At 44.7% G+C, this 21,722-nt stretch overlaps 1 protein-coding gene across 1 annotated transcript in view; it reads left to right on the forward strand.

Moving 5' to 3' along the window:
- The first annotated feature begins 4,910 nt into the window (after positions 1-4,910).
- Positions 4,911-21,722, forward strand: part of Eogt (EGF-domain O-GlcNAc transferase) — an 87,405-nt gene continuing 70,593 nt past the window's right edge. The window contains exons 1-3 of the mRNA XM_089553426.1: positions 4,911-5,043; positions 5,768-5,931; positions 11,780-11,877. Coding sequence (XP_089409552.1) covers positions 5,010-5,043; positions 5,768-5,931; positions 11,780-11,877 — 296 coding nt within the window. The 5' untranslated portion in view covers positions 4,911-5,009. The remainder of the gene's footprint in view (positions 5,044-5,767; positions 5,932-11,779; positions 11,878-21,722) is intronic.

The raw sequence follows: 21,722 nt of genomic DNA on the forward strand, positions 1-21,722 counted from the left end.
CAAAATGACTCAACAGCACATGCAAACATGACAATCTTTTTTTCACAGACATTTTGACACTACATTTAGTTCACTATTTATGCAACTTCCGTTTATTTGCACGATGGACACGAATATTCACATGCACGCCAGTCTTAGCATGAGTGCCATGCATATGTAATTGTCGATATGCACCCCGTCACACATTGTGCATTTACACATAAAAATACTCATGAAAACTCAACAAGTGCTCAGCAATTACTGCAGCTTAAATGGTCAAGCACACAGAACACGTCAAAGTTATGGTATGGTATAGAATATGGGGTTTAACGTCCGAAGGCAACATGGGTTATGAGGAACGCCATAGTGCAGCGCTACGGATTAATTTTGACCACATGGCGCTCTTTATCGAGCACTGATGTCACTCAGTACACAGGCGCCTAGCATTTCGCCTCCACTGATAGGCAGCTGGCGCAACTGGGATCGAACCCGTCCTTGGGAACAGCAGCGGGCACCCTAACCACTCAGCCATTGCAGCGGGGCAACGGCTGACCACATTATAAGCAACCAAAAGTCCAGGTCTCTGCTTTATGTCTTACATGTTGCCTAGGTATCGTCTACTTTTACTAAATCTGCAATCTAAAAATTAACAATAGACAACTTCCCCACTCCATCTAAATTACTATAATTGTCCCATGCCCTTCTTGGTTTGCTACACACTTAAGCTTATAATTTTCGGCTAGTTTTATCAAGGTGTCATACAAGTGTAACAGCTGCCACAGTATGAATTGTGGATTCTAAGAGAAAAAAGAACTCACAAATTTTGCACTACTTTGAACAAAAATATTCAGCCAATATATGCACAACAGGCATACACCAATAACATTTCTACCGCAAAACCGTGAACCCACCGTACCGAGGGCCAGTAATAGAAAATCACTGGCCGCCGCGGTGCCTCAGAGGTTATGGTGCTTGGCTGTTGACCCGAAAGACCTGGGTTCGATCCAGGCTGTGGCGGTCGCGTTTCGATGGAGGCAAAATTCTATAGACCCCTACAAAAATTTTATTAGTCACCCCTTGTCATGCTAATATGCAGGTACCAATTATTTCTGTAACGTACCTCTTATCATTTCTGTAATACCCGTTACTAGGTCTTCAAGAAAATAATAAACTGAAATGTAGCAATGAGCTGATGGTTGTCTTTTCATAGAACATTCTTCACAGCAGCTCTGCTTCTGAAAGGAGCACCTCATTCTTTGTGGACTCAACTAGTTTTCTTCTATTTTAATCACCATGAGGTCAGTTACTCCAGTAACACTCTGACTCCTGATATGCTACACTCTAGTGAGCCAGTTTCACAACTCTCATAAAAGAATGATGAACTCAAAGGTCTGCCACAAACATGTCATGGGCTACATCTTTAATGGAGTAGAGAAACCAAATTTTTGGATGCGCATTTCTCTTTACACTGATGCACTAGGCAATGCTGTACACAAGCCACCATGTGGATTTTAACTTTGTCAGCTAAATAATTTACCATTGAATTTTTTTTCTCGTGTCATCTGGTTTCGGTTTTTAACAGCCGAATGACTGCTCTGAAGTCAGATACATGTTCAGGTCACATGAGGCATGCAAAAAGAGATATAATCGCTGCCTGTTCACTTTATGTGACTCCAACTCTTAGACAGGTTTGTGTACGAGTTGATGCAAATAACAGTGAACAAAGCTGCAATAATACTGCTGTCTTTGTATGCCTCACATGACCTGAACACATCCCTGACATCACAGTCGTCGTTCGGTTGTTTAAGCTACAGCAGTGCGAGAGAAAAAATGCAATTATAAATATATTGCCTCTTGTCGCAATCCATGCAGCTGTCTAGTCTTTCTAAAGTACTGCGCATCATTCTAACCGAAAGAAACAACTAAAATTTTGTTGTCTCTACTCCTTTAATACCTACTGGGCCTTGACAATATAAAAAGCACCTAAACATATCAGCGAACTGAGCTGCCAACCTTCAAAAATGTATCCACAAGCTCTTTTCACATTGTGCTTTTAAATATGTTGCCTAATACTCGTGATATACATATGTTCTGACTGTGCACATTACAAAAACAGTAATTCAGGAACCAGCAGACCCACCCATTCAGCAGCATGGCAAGCGAAGAATGAAAATTAGAATGCAGCTAGAAAGAAAAGGCACACAGCTTTTTCAGACCTTCTAATTTGAATACCTCAAACTTATGTGGCCAACTGTAAATGTTTCCTTACTGAAATCTCACACTCCTTTAGACGTTTGCCATAAAGCAGAGAAAAATTTGTCAACATGCTTCCCTCTAAAAGGAACAACCAAATATAAGTAGACAAGCCATGTTTACATTTCATGCATTTTTAAGCTCTTCACTGTATGCAGAGAAGCATGTCACATGCATGACGTGTTGATGTTTGGTTTATGCTGCTTCTTCACTTTATATTGAAAGGTCATGGCTACTCTTTTTTTTTTTGTGTGTGTCCATTGCCCCACAGAGCTACCATCTATGGAGCAAGCTTATTTGCATTTAAAGGTCGCTTGCCTAGTCACTGCTGACTCCACACAAAACAGATTTTTCCCTCAAAACTGGCAACGTGCAGTAAAAGCAGGCGTGCAATTAATGTGACACCTCATACACTTCATAATGATGCAGTGGCCTACAAGGCCAAGCCAGCATGCTATTCATGTATGCGCACAAATTATATTCACTTATACAATGCTAATGTCAAAAAGAAACCCTTCTAGCTACAAATGCTAGCACAAAGTTAACGCAGCGCATTACGGCATGCATGGCATCCAACGTCCCTGTACAACATACTTTTACTAATAAGGCTAAAACAGTGCACCTGCACAAGGATGAAGGAAGATGAGACAAAACGCAGCATCTTCCTTATGCAGGTGTGCTGTTTTTGCCTTATTATGTCATACCAACTTGCCCATCAGTCTGTGTTTTCACTAACTGGTGCAGCAGAAAAAACAGCTAGCTGTGAAATTTGGAATGCATTCATGGCGTCTAGAAATTGAAGCTCAGAAAATGTAACACACAGAAAGTGCAAGAAACCGATCATCCCGAGTGTTTACGTTTCTCTCTGTGTTGTGTTTTACTTACACCGCAATAACCCAACATCGTTCCCAAACAAACCCAAGGGCCACACTGGCTACGCGGATGCTGAAAGCCTAAGTCAAGCCTCCCACTTCATCACAAACCATTACAGAAATGACAGAGCAAGCAAAACAAGCTTCGGCCTTGTCTGGCTTTATTCCAATGCTGAACGTTACAAGAAATACACCAAGAACCACACGTTCTACTTAATGAGTATAAAAACACTTCACCAAATAGATAAAAGAAAAGCAGCTTTCTACATATTCAAAGGTTCGGTGGTGTGACCATACTACGACATTCGCTAAACGCCTATCAGCGAAGAAAGAGGCGTACGGATCATAGTTCATGTGGCACGATGCGTCGCGTTAAGTCTCTCCGTGGGCAACGTTACGGCGTCGTACAAAGCAGCTGTGGCCTACGTGTGCTTTGCGCAACATGGGTGTCAACGCGAAGTAATCCATTACAGCTTGGCTAGTTGGTGGGTAGACACTGCAGGCATATTAAACATTAAGACGGAAGATGTGTTGTCCTTTCAAAGGCTAGCGTGTAGTACGTCCAGTCCGCCTTCCTTCCGCATTTTAATTTTTTTTTAGCATAGCTTGTCGCCGGTGGGTATACATGCAGGACTCCAGGAACATAGTTTATATGTACCGCAACTGCCAAATGGCTCGCAGTATCCACCATTTTTATGCATACGAGCTCATCCTATCAGTACGTACAGGTCAGAATCAGTTACGCGCAACACAAGGAAACATAATTTTCGACACTCATCCAATGCTTCAAACCATTGCCTCCTTCTAGAGGAGGCAATGTTCAAACACGAGATACAATACCGAAAGGTGCCGAAGAGAACTGAAGTGACCTCAAATTCAGTCAAGCACCGCCTTGCAAAACGTCTCTAGGGGCTTCCGATATCATACCACGGCTGGAACAGGTCGCACTGCAAACTTGCATAATAAAGACAACACTAGGGCACTGGGGTACAAGTCCGGACGTTAGCGCGGTCAATATTACTCGCCATTGCACCAACCTTTGATGACTTTCACGGCAGCACTTACTCCACGCGTCAATGCACCGCGCGGTGAACAGCCATCGCAGCCATGTCAACAAACCACCGTGGCGTTGGCGATGACAGCGATGGTCACCGTGGCAACCGTGGAGACGCCAGCGACCTAGAAACTATGGCTAGGGACGTTTCAAAATTTTGCGACGCCATTTTTACCTAATTTTGCAACAAAAAGTACCCAGAAATGTACCTAAACAAACGCCATTTTTTTGTGACGTCATTAAAAGTCACGTGACATGAGGATCGTCTTTCTCCATTTAGCCTTACGCGTAGTTCAGTAGGTCTTGCACGTGGATGACCACGCTTTTGCTCGTAGCGCCGCACCGGCTCAAAACTGAAGCAACTACTGAAGGTAAATTAAAGACTTTTATTTATCTCTAATTCGAATCGTAATTTCTAATAAACTGAAAAATTATTTATTAACAAAAGGTGAATGCCTCGTTCTCCTTAATTACTGAGGCGGGAAGCCCCATTCGAAAGTCCCACCAAGTCATCTCCATGGCGACCAAACAGTGCTTACTCGCTAAGCCTAGCAGTTCACGGGAGCAGTCTGAAAATGTAGCGAATTCCATCGCTAAAATTTTGTGGTGCGGGCATCTTTCGTCAAAGCGAAAGCTTCGTGCGCCTTTCGGAGTTAGCGTAGAACGAAATAGCCATGGAAGATTTGCAGTCTGGCAACAAGGCACCTGTCAAGCGGAGAAGCAGACAGCATAGGAAGCATGGGACATGCATGGGACCGGCATGTGAGGTGCAGCCGGCGGAAAAAAAGTTTCTATTATTGCCAAGGCCCTTTTTCATATCACGAAATGAAGTGTATGAGCAAGATCAGCTGATGTACTCTCCATCCAACATGCATCTCATCTACCGTGAGTGGTGGATATTTTGTTTCGACGACTGACAGGTCGGCCTCGAGTTGACAGTTCGCGAGGAGTGCTTACCGCTCCTTGTTTCGTCAGCTGGAACTCGTTGAGCCTCGCTGAAGATGTTTGACAGGTCTTGGTCACAAGCTGAAGCTTGCGATCACTTTGTTGCAGCTGTCATCGGCGACATTCAACGTATTTTCTCCGAGATTGGCGTCCCAACTCGGACTGGACGAGCCGAAAACCTGTTCGGCGCATTGACTCGTGCGAAAGCGATCGTGATAAGCGTCAATATACTGCGCCTGCTGCGGCGACAGTGAACAAAAAGATCCGTGGCGACCTTTTCCATGTTTTTAAATTATTGTAGCTCTTTGTGGTGCCCTGTCAATTGTTTCAGCCTTCTGCTACCTCTTGCCTTGTGTACGAAGAGATGCTTTTATAGTTTTACATTCCGATCTTTTCGTGCGATCGTGGTAGTGCGCACGCAGCAGAACGAGTCCGAGTTGATTCACGACCGTTTGGTAATAGGAGCGAATACTTATTATTGAGACTAGACAGAATGCACATATCTTACTGTCCTTGCCGTGTTTCGTTCGGCAAGTTTATGGTGCTTTTTCTTTTTCCATGCGGTGTGCAAAAGTCGTGCATCGCCTTGTTTACATAACACTGCTCGTTTAACCGACGACGTCGAGTGATCTTCGTGCCTACGTTCTGCGTGGTCCCCGCGCAGGCTTCTTCGTGGCTGCTGTGGCGGCGATCGCGGCCTCCGACTCGCCGGGGCCCTGCCGTAAGCTGTACGACGTCGGGCTGCCCGACGAGCACATGGAACCATACTTGCGTAACAACCCGGCCGCTGCGCGGAGCTGCCGAGAGGACGCCTCGTGTCCGTACAAGGTGTGCAGATCAATGGCCTTAGGGTGTCGTTGTACCACGGCGACACAGGGAGAGGAGAATCACATAGATGTGTAGTGTTTAAGTATGAAAGGTGCGTTGAATGGAAAAGCTGCATTGCTGTTCCAGATAGCCGCCTTCTAGCTCGGTGCATTTGCACCATATCATGACCTGGACGTAACTTTCAGGGGAAAAAGATGGAACTTTTCATTTTCTTGTAGATGTAATGCATTTGCCGAAAGTAACGGGTCAGCGGGGTTTGCTTCTCAACTGTTCAGTGAAGCCCTTATGGCACCCCTAAAGACCGACCAAAAAGGTGAAGACAAGTGTTCATACCTTTTGTTCTCCTTAGCGTAACTGTGTCGCACACATGCACAAGAAATGGCAGTTAATGCTTAAGACCTTAAGTTTCTTAATGGCATTATTTTCGGAGTTGGTGCTACATGTCCACATTTAGTTTCACTATATGAAAGTCACTATGGTGATAACACCTGCAATGCAGTTGAAAATTTTACCTGGATTTAAACAGTGCCAATGTGCACAATAGTTTGTTAAATTCCTTCAAATGTAATATAAAAATTACTTTTGTAGAAAATGCCACTTTTTCTGCTTGACAAGTCGAAAAAGTAGCCGTAAACCTGTGTGTCAGCACTCAAGCTGAGAGTATCAATCCAAAGTTCTCATAAAAATGCTGCCGTTCTCATTGAAAATGCAGTAGAGATGCCTCAACTGAGTGAAAGTTATGAATAAACCACTTGCTAATCGATAGGAAATTGTTACTACAAAGCAGGATGCTTTTCTGCTTGTGGAATGGTGATGAGAGTACGCATTGCTTGGGTGAATGAGTTGCGGTGAACTCAGTAGGTCGCGACTGGCAGTAAGGCTAATGCCATTAGATTTGTGCATGTGGCACTGTGCGAATGCCACCAAAAGCTAAGGCAGTAAGCACTTAATGGCATTAAATTTTTCCATGTGGCACAGGTACTAGAGCGGACGGGGTGCTGTAAGAGCTCTACTAAAACAAACCCCGTGGCCTGGTTACTTTTGGCAAAGGCTGTACATGCACCCCCCCGGCCCTTGGAACATTATTATTTCTCAAAAGCTGATGCTCCACTCAACTGATGATGTCCATCATCTTCTCAAGAGAAGTCTATCCGTGCTGCTTGTTGCAACTTGTACAGCCGCTGGTGTTTCTGATGGTCATCTGACAAGGATTTTTTTTTTATTTATTTATAAGTACTGCAATCCCAACTTGGATTTTAGCAGAGTGGAATACATTGACACCCATTTCATAGGCAACAAGGTGGAAATATATATCAGGACTTGTATACAAAGCATCAAATGAAACAGAAAAATAAAACATATAATGTTTAAACTGGAGGTCGCGAATCGAGGCGTGAGCAAAAAAGATTTGGAGAGGGAAGTAAGACTGTATCATTATCGAGCTTATTCCATCCAGTAATTGTCCTGGGAAAGAAGGAATATTTAAAACAGTTATTGCGAGTTGAATAAGGACTTATTGTTAGGGTGTGTCTCTGTCTTGTAGTGTATCCTGCAGAAAAGAAGATTATGTATGAAATGCCTACTTTGTAATCATCTTTGATTAACTGATATAAAAATTTTAGGCACAAATCTCTCTTTCTCTCGGTTAGAGTTGGAAGTTTAGCCTTAGTTAAAAGTGCTGTGATTTGCTGAGATTCACGAAACAATTTTTTTAGAGTACTTCTCGGTTGATTTCAGCTTTGAATCTTTAGGACAGCATGAAAACGAGACATACAAGTGGATTCAACAATTACCAAAAAATCAAATTTTTGGCCATTTTTTTTTAATTTCAAAACCAGATCCCCACTTAACTCAAATCTCTTTGGCAATCTTAACTCGAATCTCTTTACCATTCCAATTTCTCAGTACAGTGATGCAAGGACACCACACACGGTCATCCTGTCACATGGTTTTTCTTGTTTGTGCACCTTACGGGGTACTGTCCTGATACAGTCTTTTAGTCACTGAGGGTGATTGGCTCTACATTCCTGGCACTCAGGTGTGTCAGTTTTATGCTAGACTTTTTTCTTCAACTTCTAGAGCTCTGCGCTTAACGGCCTGTGCACAATACATGTAACTCCTGTGCCAAGCTAGAGGGGGGCCATAACTGTCAGGTTGAATGTATAATGCCACATTCCTGGGCACTCTCGTGGCGCTGTCTCCCGGCCGAACTGCCTTAACCGCTATTCTGGCTAGCCTTAGCCATGGTGGCGGGCAGTGTCTTCTTCTTCGTCGTTTCTTCTGTGTGGTCCCCTCGGGAGTCCGCTGCTGCCTGGCGCTGCACAGTAAAACGTGTCCTGGCCGTCCCGACTGTCTAGCCGTGACAATATATAAGTGAAGCTGGCAGCGATTGAAACAAATTAGAGCACAAAGGAATGTGTACTTTGTTTAGTGTAGTTTTGTTTTAGTATGGTGGCACTTGTTAAAAAAGAGTTAAAAGTAAAGCAGCCCAGTCAATCTTGTTTAGTGTACTGTTAATTGGGGGTGGGATATTATTTGCGCAATCATTTAGGTAAAAGAAAACTTCGCAGTAGTTACAAGAAAAGACATCCACATTCCACTGGTGGTATTGAAACCCACGACCTTCACATGTCATGTGTCGGGGTTTCTTATACTTCCATCTCACAAGTTGTTTCCAGCACTATGAAGGGTTGACCTCTCTCCTCCAATCACAGCAAAGGATGACAAAATGCATATTTTCGCAGTGTTTTACCTTTCTTTTTAAACAATTATTGCAGTAGTAATTGAAAAGGTACTTTACTAGAGTGTTTTGAAAGTATGCGGAGGGTTTCATCAGTCAGTGGTTAAATTAGCAGAGAAAGTCTGCACAAACACAGCATTGGGAAGGCCTGCTGTGAACTGGTGTGCTACCATTCGTAAGCATGTTGTCTGCTGAGTTAGCAGTCTCTCCTGCACACAACATGTGGAGACTGGTGCATTTTCCTTCCAAGGGATGGAGCCACCAGTCACAGGTTGAGGGGCATGGAAGAACATGCTTTGCAGTGCATGCCATTCTGATTGGCTCAGATTGCCACGGCCTTCACAACGCTGCAAACAACTTGTGAGATGGAGTATGAGTGACCTGTGGTTCTCCCTTTCTGCTTTTGGCTATATTCATGTTACATGGAACCTAGTGGTGGCTGCCGCAGTAGCTCAGTGGTTGTGGCGCCCGGCTGCTGACCCGAAAGATGCGGGTTCCATCCCGGCCACGGTGGTCAAATTTCAATGGAGATGAAATTCCAGAGGCCCGTGTACCGTGCAATGTCAGTGCAAGTTAAAGAACCCCAAGTGGTCGAAATTTCCGGAGCCCTCCACTACGGAGTCCGTCATAGCCTGAGTCACTTTGGGACGTTAAACCCCCATAACCCTAAACCTAAACATGGAACCTAGATTTCAGGTTGTTAGCCAGTGCTAACTGAGCCATAGCAGCAGTGGGTGTGAAATGTGATGTACTGTAGGTGTCACAAAGAACAGAACGTGATCTAAGCAGATCTAAGGAGGGCAGCAGCCATACAGAATGTTTTTTATGCTACTGATAGTTGCCAGAACCAACACCCTCATTGTACTGTTGAGCATACCTAATCAGCTTTTCATTCCAGTCTCCTCTTTTGGAAGGATAAAGCTTGACTGTGAGAAAGACTATAATGTGGCCCCTTTCCAATGTCACGAATTAGGAGGTGGAGGGGTCAGTGCCTGTGACTTGCTTTGTGAGTTTCTTTGACAAGGCAGTCTTCCTGTCCAGAACAGCCTGCACCACAGTTCCACTGACGTCAGCCTGGAGGTGTCCGTGCCGAATGTTGATGAGTGACAGTCGTTCCGTAACCTTTCATGTAAAAAATTGCAGAGCACTTAAGTCTGCTGCATTAGAGAAATGCGAAAGCATTTGCGTTTGAACATCAGCAGCTTCTGGTTACAAGTCATCGGTACACATCCCCACACACTGCAATGCATTCACTTCGTCCCCCTCTAACACACTTGAATCAACGACCCTTCATGACATATGCGTTGCGTGCCAACCTGGCACACAGAGGGCCTGTGTTCAAACCGCAGTGCTGACAAACTTGTTTATTTGAATGGGCATTTTCATGTGGACACGCTCTGCTGACAAGTCCTGTGCGCGCCACTCATGAGACAAGAAATCCTTTCACATTAAAAAATTCAGGGCGTACTTTGACTGTCTAAAGTGCGTAGACGGGAGAGCGTTTTCTGCACCACTTTGACTGCCTCTGGGGCACTGGTGATGTCACCACTGGATGACGTCACACATAATTGATGACGAAGTAATGACAGATTACTAATTTGGGGCTAATTACTGATTAATGACTTAATACTAATTAACTGCCAATTAATGATGCTTAATCTTTGCCTGTAGGAGTGGAACGCGACAGCATGTTGTGGTGTTGCCAGGGAGTCCACATGGAACAGCGCGATGCGTTGCCCTTTGAACACAACGCTTTTTGAGGGAAGGAAATGGGGCAGTAATTCTCTGTCATCTCGCTGGACACCTGAACTGCACCTTACAAAAAGGCAGGGTGTGACAAAGAAAGAGGGGCCGTGCACTAACTGTCTGGCTTATCTCGGTGGACACCTGTCAAAAAAGCCTGACACCTCTGCTGACAAGCTTCTGCTGACAGCCTTCTTTCCGCAAGGATGAGGCATTAAAGTGTGTTTTTGTGTCTTTGCGTCCGTGTTAGTGGCAGCCTATCTTGTCTCCCAGTGTTTCTCTTTGGGTGCCCCAAAAGTAGTTGCATGCATACTGGGTGACAGCTTTTCCTGGCAACGCAGGGAAGGCCACAGGGGTGAGGGAGCATCTGTACCTGTGTCATTCCGCCAAATAGTTCGGCTGCACAACGGTCGACCTGGCCGCCTGGCACCTGGCACGATGGTCTCTCCGTGGCACCTTGAGTCTGTCGTTGGTGCAACTGGCGCCATCTGTGGAAGCTTCTTGTAAAAATTCTTGCCTAGCATATTCATTGTAACCAAGGAAGCTGTTTTTTTTTCTTGACCTTTTAAAAGCTGTAAGTTGGCAGTTATGTTTGAAATATGCCTTAAATAATGAATATTCTCAATACATCATGTTTTAAAAGAAAACTAAAAACTGCAGCTGTTGATCCTTCAGGAAAAGCAACGCAAAAAGGACGTGGACAAAGACGAGATGATAAGGATGGGTGCTGAACTTACAGCGTCCACTTCTGAACTTGTCTACATTTTTTTTGCGCTGCTTTTTCTGAAGGATATGTACCAACACGCCGAACTTGCTGTATTAACTATGCAACTGTGTACTATATTCCACTTCATAGAAAGAAAAGGCATGTTCAGCTCCATGACTTCTGCTCTATTGCCAGAAAAAGTTTGGTTTGGTTTTTGGGGTTTAACGTCCCAAAACGCCTGAGGCTATGAGGGACGCCGCAGTGAAGGGCTCCGGAGATTTCGACAACCTGGGGATCTTTAACGTGCATTCTCATCGGACAGCACATGGACCTCTAGAATTTCGCCTCCAAAGAAATTCGATTGCCGTGGCCAGGATCGAACCCGCGTCTTTTGGGTCAGCAGCCGAGCACCCTAACCACTGAGCCACCGCGGCGGCTCCAGAAAAAGTTGTTGTGGAGTACAGTCGAGCCAGATTGTGTGCAAGAAAATGCATTCATTTGGTGGCATGCTCACAGAGCTTGGTACTCGTTCACAAGATTTGACAATTAGGGCAGCCGTGGTTGTTTTCCCTCCACTCTGAGCACGGCCTTCGCCGGCGGCATACCAGGAAGAGAACTCTTGGCTCAGGCTTGCTTCCTTACTCTGAAATTTCCTGCAGCACCTCATCAATGCCACGAGTTGCTGGGGGTACGAGCCGGACTGCTCGATGCAAGATAGGTACAGCCCCACCAAGTGCCCCGAAGACTCTGCTGGCTGGTGAGTTTGTCTGACATTGCTGCATCGTTCTTTACTCTGGCTGGGCGGTAGTCCTCACTTCAGTGCGCTAAAAGCAGTGGCTAGCCCTTAACCCTTTCAGGCGCTTTGAACACAATTGTGTAAGCGGCAAACTTACAGCCTTTTCTGAGAAACTGCAGCACTTATGAGTGATCTCATTACTTCAGTCAAGTTCAGCACCCTTCTTGTTGCAGATAAGTTGCTTTTTTTGTACCATGTACATAGCGAGTGCAGTAAGTAATATTTCAAATAAGAGTGAGCTAGGTAGCACTTTGTCCACCGTTTATGTGCAGACAGATTTTGCCACGAGTGAAAACATCGGCTGTTTTTGCTCAATTTCGAGCGTAATGTGAATCTTCGAAACACAAAGTGATTCCACGATTCCTAGGGTGTTTACCTGACACACGAGAACATTTCGGTGTTACTATTTCTAACAAATCTGACACTGTGCGGAATTCTCCACATCGTTGTCAAAACTTACCTGCTGGTTTTTCACGCTCAAAAACTAACAAAATCCCTTTCTTGAGGCCTGAATATACTACTTAGGTGAAAAAATAATTGATTTCAGTCAAAACAAAAAATGCCGCCTGAAAGGGTTAAGGGGGCCTGAGTACAGTGGTAACCGCATGAAGCGATATTCTTTCGCGATGCGTCACGTGATGATAACATCATCGCCCATCGCTGTCACTGTTGCTAACTGCACGAAGCGGCAGGACTCGGCATCTGGATGGTTCGTTTTTAGTGTTGCTCGATTGCGGCCGCTTCAGCATTCTGTCATTTCGCTTTAATTAACCCGTAGAACCCCCCGCAGGGAGGCGTCTGCAGCATGCAGACGTTGGTGAGTGGCGACACCACGGGGTTAACCCGAGCATCCGCAGGGACATCCCCGCAGGGGGATGATGGTGAACAATGCGTCACCACGGACCCGAGCATCCGCGCTTAGCCGTGCGTGGCATCGCCGTGTCCGGGGAAAAGGGGATCCTGGTGGTTGAGCCGATGCCGAGCGTTTGGACCCTTAAGGCCCCTCGGCGGAGGCAACACACCACTTTGGCCCCAGCTTCCTGTAGACGGCACCTCCGGCCTGACCCGACCGGGGGAAATCGGCAGTCGCCTTTTCCTGTCCTCCCCGCTATCTTTCACTTTCCTATCTCTTTCTTACAACTCTCCTGTCTCCTCCTATTTTCTTTGTTTTTTCCTCTTTTTCCTGGCGGCGAGGGTTAACCGTGTGTGACCAACTATCCCGAGTTGAGTCATATTAGGTTATAGTTGGGGTGTACAGCTGGCGTGGGCAGGGCTCGCTTGCGAGTTCCTGTCGCGTCCCCTCGTTGGGCTCCATGGTGGGTGGCTGGCACCATGGCCGAACAACACATATTTTTCATGGCTCCCCCTTTTTCCAAACCAGATCGCCCTCACAAAAGAGGGCGGAACGAAGCAGCCGCAGAGTTTTTCCAAAAACCAAAATCATTTCCAAAGTTCCACGTTCTTCATTGTGAAGAAACGGAAAAAACCGCAAGAATGATGTCCCCTTTCTTAGTGTCAAAAAGTCTAACTGATGCCTTGGGTCCCGGGTACAAAGTCTCTAAAATGCCTAGTGGTGACCTGCTCCTTGAACTCAGAGACATTGCCCAATATACAAAACTTTCCAACCTAGTATCCATCGGGGAAATCCCTGTATCAATCACAGCACACCGATCTCTCAACACCGTCCGTGGTGTGATATCTGAATCAGATTTCATTGACTTGACCGAGGAAGAAATGCTTGATGGCCTCAGAGAACAGAATGTTGTAAGTGTATATCGAATCAAAATAAGGAAAGACAACAAAGAGATACCTACAAAGCACTTAGTACTGACTTTCAACTCGAGCACACTCCCAGAATCCATAGAAGCAGGCTACCTCAAAATAAATGTCAGGCATTATATCCCAAATCCACGCCGGTGTTTCAAATGTCAGAGGTACGGTCATGGGTCTCAAAGCTGCCGTGGCCGCGAAACTTGCGCTAAATGTGCCTCAAAAGAACACGCTTCCGACAACTGCCAAGGAGCAGCACTTCGCTGCGCAAACTGTGAAGGCGATCATCCCGCCTATTCAAGGTCGTGTCCCTCGTGGAAAAATGAGAAAGAAATCGTTACAATGAAAACCAAACAGAACATCACATTTAAGGAAGCGCGAAGGCTCTTTTACGCAAAGAACAGCTTCAACTTTTCCACAAAAACAAACTGTGCTGATGTGGTGCGCAGGGGCGGCACACCACACAGCACTCCGGCATCTGTCCAGGCCACTTCCACCGAGGCTATGGCAGAGCCATCTGCGCCCCAGGCAGAGACAGCGAATGCTGCTCTGCCATCCCCAAAGCAGGGAGCGCCGGCTCACGGGTCGGCACCCAGCAGGACTTCCCCCCGTCGGGGGAGGCCTGACACTAACACATCCGCGGCTTCCCCGCGGTCCACCAGCACCTCTAGTGAGGTGATGGAGGTAACTCCCGATCCGCTCGCTTTGCAGCGGCGGAACCGCTCTCTTGAGCGAAGAATAGACAGGACCCCAATAACGGGCCCAGAAAACTAGTAAATCCCCTCAATCCTCACTCAAAAATATAAACATGACTTTCCTACTTCAATGGAACTGTAGAGGATTGCTCAGGAATTACAGTGATATCACACATTTTCTTGGCTCAATGTTTCCTGTAGCTTTATGTCTTCAGGAAACCAACCTCGGTCCACAACATACGAATATCCTGAGACATTATCAAACATTCCGACGTGATCGCGAGCATGCTAACAGACTCTCAGGAGGCGTCGCAATCGTCACTCAGAGCGGCGTCCCTGCTAAAAAAATCAATCTTAACACAAAACTGGAAGCGGTTGCGGTTAGCGTCGTGAGCTACAAGACCATAACTACCGTAAAAACCCGCGTATAATACGAACCCGAATATAATACGGGGCTAAGATTTAGAGACGCGAAATGGGAAAAAAAGATTCACCCGCGTATAATACGAGTAACACAAGCTCATAGAAGACATTTATTCAAATCGCATCCCGCATTAAGCCCGCTTCAGCCGCCCGGTTGGTGTCACTGCAGGCTCACCTGAGCGCATCCACTCTGCGTAACACCGCCTGACTGCGTCCTTGAACGGTTTGTTTACACAACCATCAAACGGCCGCAAAAGCTTTGTCGCGTTCCGCTGCACGCGAAGAGGGCTTCTTTCTGTTGTGGCTATCCACGAATGCTTCCTTCGACGACACCAAACTGCCTCCCGGCCGCACCGTTGCCGATGTTCTCCGCAGCCAAAATCGCTTGAAAGTAGCCGAGTACTGTTTTCGAGACCGTGACATCGTGCTCTCTAAAACAATATCCACTTCACGAAGCGTGCCTTACATGCTAGCACGTGCGTTGTCAACAGGCGCACGGCACACCGCGACCCCCCGGCGCATCCAACGGATCAACAAAGAAACGACGTCGTGACGTCGTTTGTCGAGAGTAACGAAGCCAAGCCGTAGCCACGTGCCAATAGCGAAGCCAAGCCATAGCCACGCCGCAAAAACGAAACCAAAACATCGAGCAACTTCGAAAATATTTGTTCGGATCCGCAAATAGTATGAGGCGGAAATTTAGGACGCTAATTATGGGAAAAAAACCTCGTATTATACGCGGGTTTTTACGGTATATGTTCTCTATATCTTCCCCCGCACATGACATTAACAATACAAGATTTAGAAGGCTTGATATATGAACTACCGGAGCCATTCCTGGTAGTTGGCGATTTTAATGCTCACTCACCGTTCTGGGGAAGCGAACGCTGTGACTCGAGGGGCCAAATAATCGAAGATTTTATCCTCTCAAATAATATCTGTCTTTTAAATACGGGAAAAGCCACATATTGCTGTCCAAGCTCAGCAAAAATGAGCTCTCTCGATTTAGCTTTCGCATCACCATTACTTTTTAACGATTTTAAATGGGATGTTTTAAATGACCCCATGGGCAGCGATCACTTACCTACCGTCATCAGGCTCTCATCGTCCACTCCAATCATCCCGACAAGGCCACGGCGCTGGAAAATTCAGCTCGCCGACTGGTCACTTTTTACAAAAAGTGCCACTCTGGAAATGGAATTTTGTGACGACCTTAGCACAGATGAAATTAATGAGAAATTTACTGAATGCATAATATCGGCCGCAACACTTGCTATACCACAAACAACAGGACTTGCACAAAAGAAACACAAAGTGTGGTGGACAAAAGAATGCACATTAGCAAAAAAACAACAAAAGAAAGCCTGGAGCGCTCTGCGTCGATATCCCACTGCAGAGAACCTACTCACCTTTAAGAAGGCAAAAGCCAGAGCGCGGTATGTGCGAAGAAATGCAGAGAAAACCTCTTGGCAGAAATATGTCTCCTCAATAAATAGTTCAATAACATCAAAGAAAATGTGGGAAAAAGTTCGTAAATTTACTGGTGACCATACCCCTTTCACACTTCCTCTCTTGACAGCACCCGGGACACAAACATCTTTAGAAGAACAGGCCAACATACTGGGCGAGCATTTTGCTGAGATCTCAAGCTCATCCAACTACACAAACACATTTCAGAAACACAAAGCAATAGCTGAAAAACAAAAATTTCCATCTGGAGCAGGTGTTCATGAGGATTATAACCAGCCTCTCACACTACAAGAATTAAATAAGGTACTATCTTCTGGCAAAAAGACAGCACCGGGACCAGGCAACGTGCATTACGCTATGCTTGCACATCTCTCCGAGGCTGCTGTAGAGGCACTGTTAAAATTTTTTAATAAAATCTGGATAACTGGCAATATACCTGACGAGTGGAAAAAAGCAGTCATAATACCTTTTCTCAAACCCGGAAAACCACCAACAAGTCCTAGCAGTTACAGACCAATAGCCCTCACCAGCTGCATTGCTAAATCTTTCGAAAGTGTAATAAACATTAGATTGACCTTCATACTTGAATCACGGCAACTATTAGATACACACCAATGTGGGTTTAAGAAAACATGCTCCACCACAGATCACCTTGTCCGCCTGGAAAACATCATCCGGGAGGCCTTCATCCACAAGCAGCACTGTATTGGGGTCTTCTTCGACTTGGAGAAGGCCTACGATACTACGTGGAAGTTCGGCATCCTCCGTGACCTAGCAGAGCTAGGTATCCGCGGCAGGATGTTGAACTGCTTGAACGACTTCCTGGCTAACCGCACATTCCGAGTCCGCCTAGGAGCAACTCTCTCCATGGCTTTCACCCAAGAGAACGGCGTACCCCAGGGGTGCATTCTAAGCACGACACTCTTCATAGTAAAAATGAATTCCTTAGCTAAAGTAATACCCAAGTCCATAATGTATTCAGTCTATGTAGATGACCTACAAATAGCATGCACGTCCTCCAGCATATCAACCTGTGAGAGACAAATACAAATCACACTAAATAAACTAGGTGCTTGGGCAGACATAAATGGGTTTAAATTTTCTCCTCAAAAAACAGTAGCTGTTCTTTTTTCATTGCGACGAGGCCTACAGGTCGATCCCAATCTATACTTTAATCACACTGCGCTACCAATTAAACTAGAACACAAATTTTTAGGCGTCACTTTCGACAAGAAACTCACATTTCTACCACATATTAACAACCTTAAAAAGAAAGCTTCTCAAGCCCTCAATATCTTAAAAGTTCTCTCACGGAAGCGGTGGGGGTCCGATAGAGCAAGCCTTTTACAAATATATCGCTCTCTGGTGCGCTCCAAGCTGGACTACGGGTGCATAGTATATGGTTCGGCAAGAGCATCCTACTTAAAAAGATTAGACCCCATTCATAATCTTGGTCTGCGCCTATCATCTGGAGCATACAGAACATCACCAGTAGTTAGCCTTTACGTTGAAACTAATGAAGCCGCTCTTGAGGATCGAAGAATCGCCCTTACGTGCTCATACGTCTTAAAAATCCGTTCTCTTCCGAAACATCTCTGCCATCCAATTGTCACCAAGTGCCGATCTAAAAGATTATTCATCAACAAACCACATTCTATCAGACCATTACTGCTGCGCTTTGAAGATAAATGTGAAGAGCTAACAGTACTAGATGCCCTACCGAATATTGCACAAAGGAATGAAAATTTACCACCATGGTACAGCCTGCCTTCAGTATGTGACCTCACAATGACACATTTAGATAAAAAGCAAACGCCAAATGAGTACATATTACAGGAATTCTTTGCACTACAAGAAAAGTATGACACTTACATTGAATTTTATACCGATGGCTCAAAAACAGAAAGTCACGTTGGAAGTGCAGTAATCCAAGGAAAAAACAAACAGATAATGCGACTACCAGAATGCGCATCGGTTTTTACTTCTGAGTGTTATGCCATCTTTGTAGCTGTGGAAAAAATAGTAAGAGAGAATATCAAAAATAGCATCATTTACACCGATTCCTTGAGTATGCTCAAAGCACTGCACTCCAGAAATGCTGCTGAACCCATAATAGGTAACATCATACATAGCATTGTTAAAATCACAAAACAAAAACATAACATTAAATTCTGCTGGGTTCCTAGCCATGTTGGAATCGTAGGTAATGAGAAAGCAGATGTATGCGCTGCACAAGCCCGGAATGGCCAAATAAAACAAGTGAGCATACCGCACAGGGATTGCTTAAAGTTTATCAACAGTAAACTCAGAAATAAGTGGCAGGCCGCATGGCAAGGTCACGTAAACAACAAATTAAATTCTGTGAAACCAATTTTAGGGGAATGGCAATCATGTAGGCATCAAGAACGTTTTACCGAAGTTATTTTATGTCGGCTCCGCATTGGACACACCCACCTCACGCACAACTTTCTGCTAGCCAAACAAAACAAACCTCTCTGTGAAATGTGTGGTGCTGAACTCACAGTGAACCACATTTTAATTTCATGCATAAAACTAGAAGAACTAAGAAAGAAATATTTCACAACATTTTACAGGGAAAGCATCCCATTACACCCCATGCTACTCTTAGGTGATCGAGCACTGGTTGACATTTCATGTATTTTTAGGTTTCTCAAGGAAGCCAACGTTTTAAACAAACTCTAAGTATTTTTAGAAAGCTTCACCATTAACAAAAACTCTAACCTTGTGTTTGGCGCAGCATAGCCTCAGTTGCTTTTGCGCCATAAAAATCAATATAACTAACTATTAACCCGTAGAACGCTCCTAAGGCTCCATAGAAGCTAAAACACGATAAAAACATTCACAAAAATATATTTAGGCAATAATTTTATTTCAGTCTAATACACAAAGTCATGTCATACAGAAAAGCGCACGCTTTTTCTCTCTGCTGTCAGCCTCCCCAGCATCGTTGTCTGCCATTGAACACTAAAGGAAAGTTCTGGACGGGCAGTCTGACTGCCCCTCCAAAACTTGTGCACCTGATTTCAGAAAATGTAGAGCACTTGCTAATCACAAAGAACAGTTATTCCGTGAAATATTCGAGGCAGCTTCGATATCGAGGCTGCACAACGATTGTGTCAGCATGCCGACTGTTGCATTAACAAAGAAAGAATTGGACATGTTAAAAGTGTCACTATAAATCTCTCTGATTGCAAATCTTAGGTTGTCATTTTAGAACGCTTGAACGATATGGTTGTGACACATGGGTTTTGAGGGTGTGAAGAAGTTATAACAAGCCGTGTTTCTTCGAACTAAAAATGAGTTGTAAATCGGGGCTTGTCTCTTGTCCCGGTGTTGTGCGCTCTTCCATCACACTGTCCAGAAACATATAAATTACCTAATACAGAAATCATAAAATAATTTAAAATCACAAATAACTCTTCCTGCGTCATATAAGACAGATTTAATGCAGAAGTAACTTATGCCTGTCCTTAGCAAATCACGTGTGAGAGAAACAAAAAGGTCAAAATTACCTTAGCATCACATAACAGAAACAAAAATACCAAACTTTCCAGTTTGTCTCGAGTAAATATCACATTGCATTGTATTTGAAACCACAATGCAGAAAGTCTTGAGTATATATATCACATAAAGAAGTAAAACTGCACATGTAACTTTGGTTCAACTTGACTAAAAACATTTATCACAATAGTCGCAACAGTCTTGGAAAGCTTTGTACTTGCATATTTGTACCTGTATGTACTTGAAGGCCATTGGTTTTGTTGTACAGCGTACAGTAATCATGATTCATAAATAAGAAAAAAGCTGCAGCTATGCAAACTTGTTCAGCACTGACTCACTTATAATTATGACAATTTGACAGTGCTCATCCCTGCCATGAAACACCAAACAAAATAGTACAAGCATGCAATACTTGCATAGAAAACAATGTTCTGCCTGTAGAATTCATGAGACGGGAGTATAGTTACTATCACGGACATCAATTAGTTCCACTCATTGCACATTCCCATATTGCTCAGTGCACTCGGAAACTAGCCACGATGTCAATCTGCGTGACTAAAAGTATAAGTTAAAAAAAAAAAGCAGCAGTTGACAAGAACAGCCCATGGTCCACAATGCTGTATTGCTCTGCTAATCAATCACAGCAGTAAACAAAATCAACAACCTGATGTCCCACTTCATTAAACTGGTTATGCCATCAAAATTCTTGCACTTATAATTTTGTCTTGTGAATGCCCTAACCTTGCTTGTACATGAAAGAGATCTGGTCTCTCCAGCTTCTAGAGAAACTGGAACTGAGTGTTTTGTCCGATGTGGCAACCAGTGATAATACTTGACATGTGTTAATCCTGTACTTTCAGCGTTCAGGTGTAGTGTGTTCCTTTAGTTTGCACAAACATGTTATCATAGTTTGTGTAGTTGCATTTTTGTGCTTATTTTTGTGTCACTTATGTATCTCTCCTGTATCCCAGTCCTGCTTGGGCACTCACCTGCAGTGTCTTGTAAATAAATGAATAAATAGAACAGCTTGACGGATGGCAGAACTAATTTTCTCTGTCCGCATCAAAATGATCTTCTTCGTCATCTGCTGCTACGTCACCACTCTTGGGTGTGGGTTTGCGGGCCTTATACAACTTCCAGAATGTATCCCGCAGGTTCTTCCAATGGGCCTTCACGTCAGCAACTGAGAAGTGTAGATTATATTTATAACCATGCAAGTATGCACTAACAGACAATGCTTCATGCATTAATTAAAGTTAGGAAGCAGTGATTGCAGTACAGAATATACGACTTTCCGCAACTGCATATGCATCGGTCGGCGTTTCATATGGTTCGGTGCAGTAACGTGCTTGTCCCACGTCCATTCGCTGTTCTTCGTCATGTTCACAATCGACAAGCTAGTCTAGCTTCAGGATGTCAATGCCGTGACCATGGGCAATAAACATGCTACTCGCTGAAGTGTTCCCAAGCACTCCTCGCATGCATTCACGTTTCACGTACTTCCACCACCTGAAAGATTCCATATATTCGCATTCCGCTGTGCATCATGAGGCAAGCACACTGACAACGTTCCAGTTATGAATATGAATAAATATAGACACGCAGTCATGGTGTCATGGTGAGGGGTGCGTCAGCTGCTCTTCTGCTGAAAGTGCGCTAAAAAAAAAAGCCGACTTTCGCGCGCAAAACGGATCGGAAGGTGCGCACCTGCAAGGCCTACCGTCATTGGCTAGTCTCGCACGGCACTTCTGGGCGATGGGCGAAACTTTCTGCAAACCCAGAAACTAAGTGACGTGATGAGCGACCATGGTTCCACAGTCTTTAGACCATCGGACGATGGCATCGCGTGGCATGTTGCTGCAATTATCGCCCCATGCAGTTAACGCTTCCTTGACTGAGTGCTGAAGACAGTCTCAGGGTAGCCGA

This window comes from Amblyomma mixtum, chromosome 7 (genome assembly GCF_055824585.1).
Source record: "Amblyomma mixtum isolate Tamu chromosome 7, ASM5582458v1, whole genome shotgun sequence".
In the NCBI taxonomy this organism is placed as follows: Eukaryota; Metazoa; Arthropoda; class Arachnida; order Ixodida; family Ixodidae; genus Amblyomma; species Amblyomma mixtum.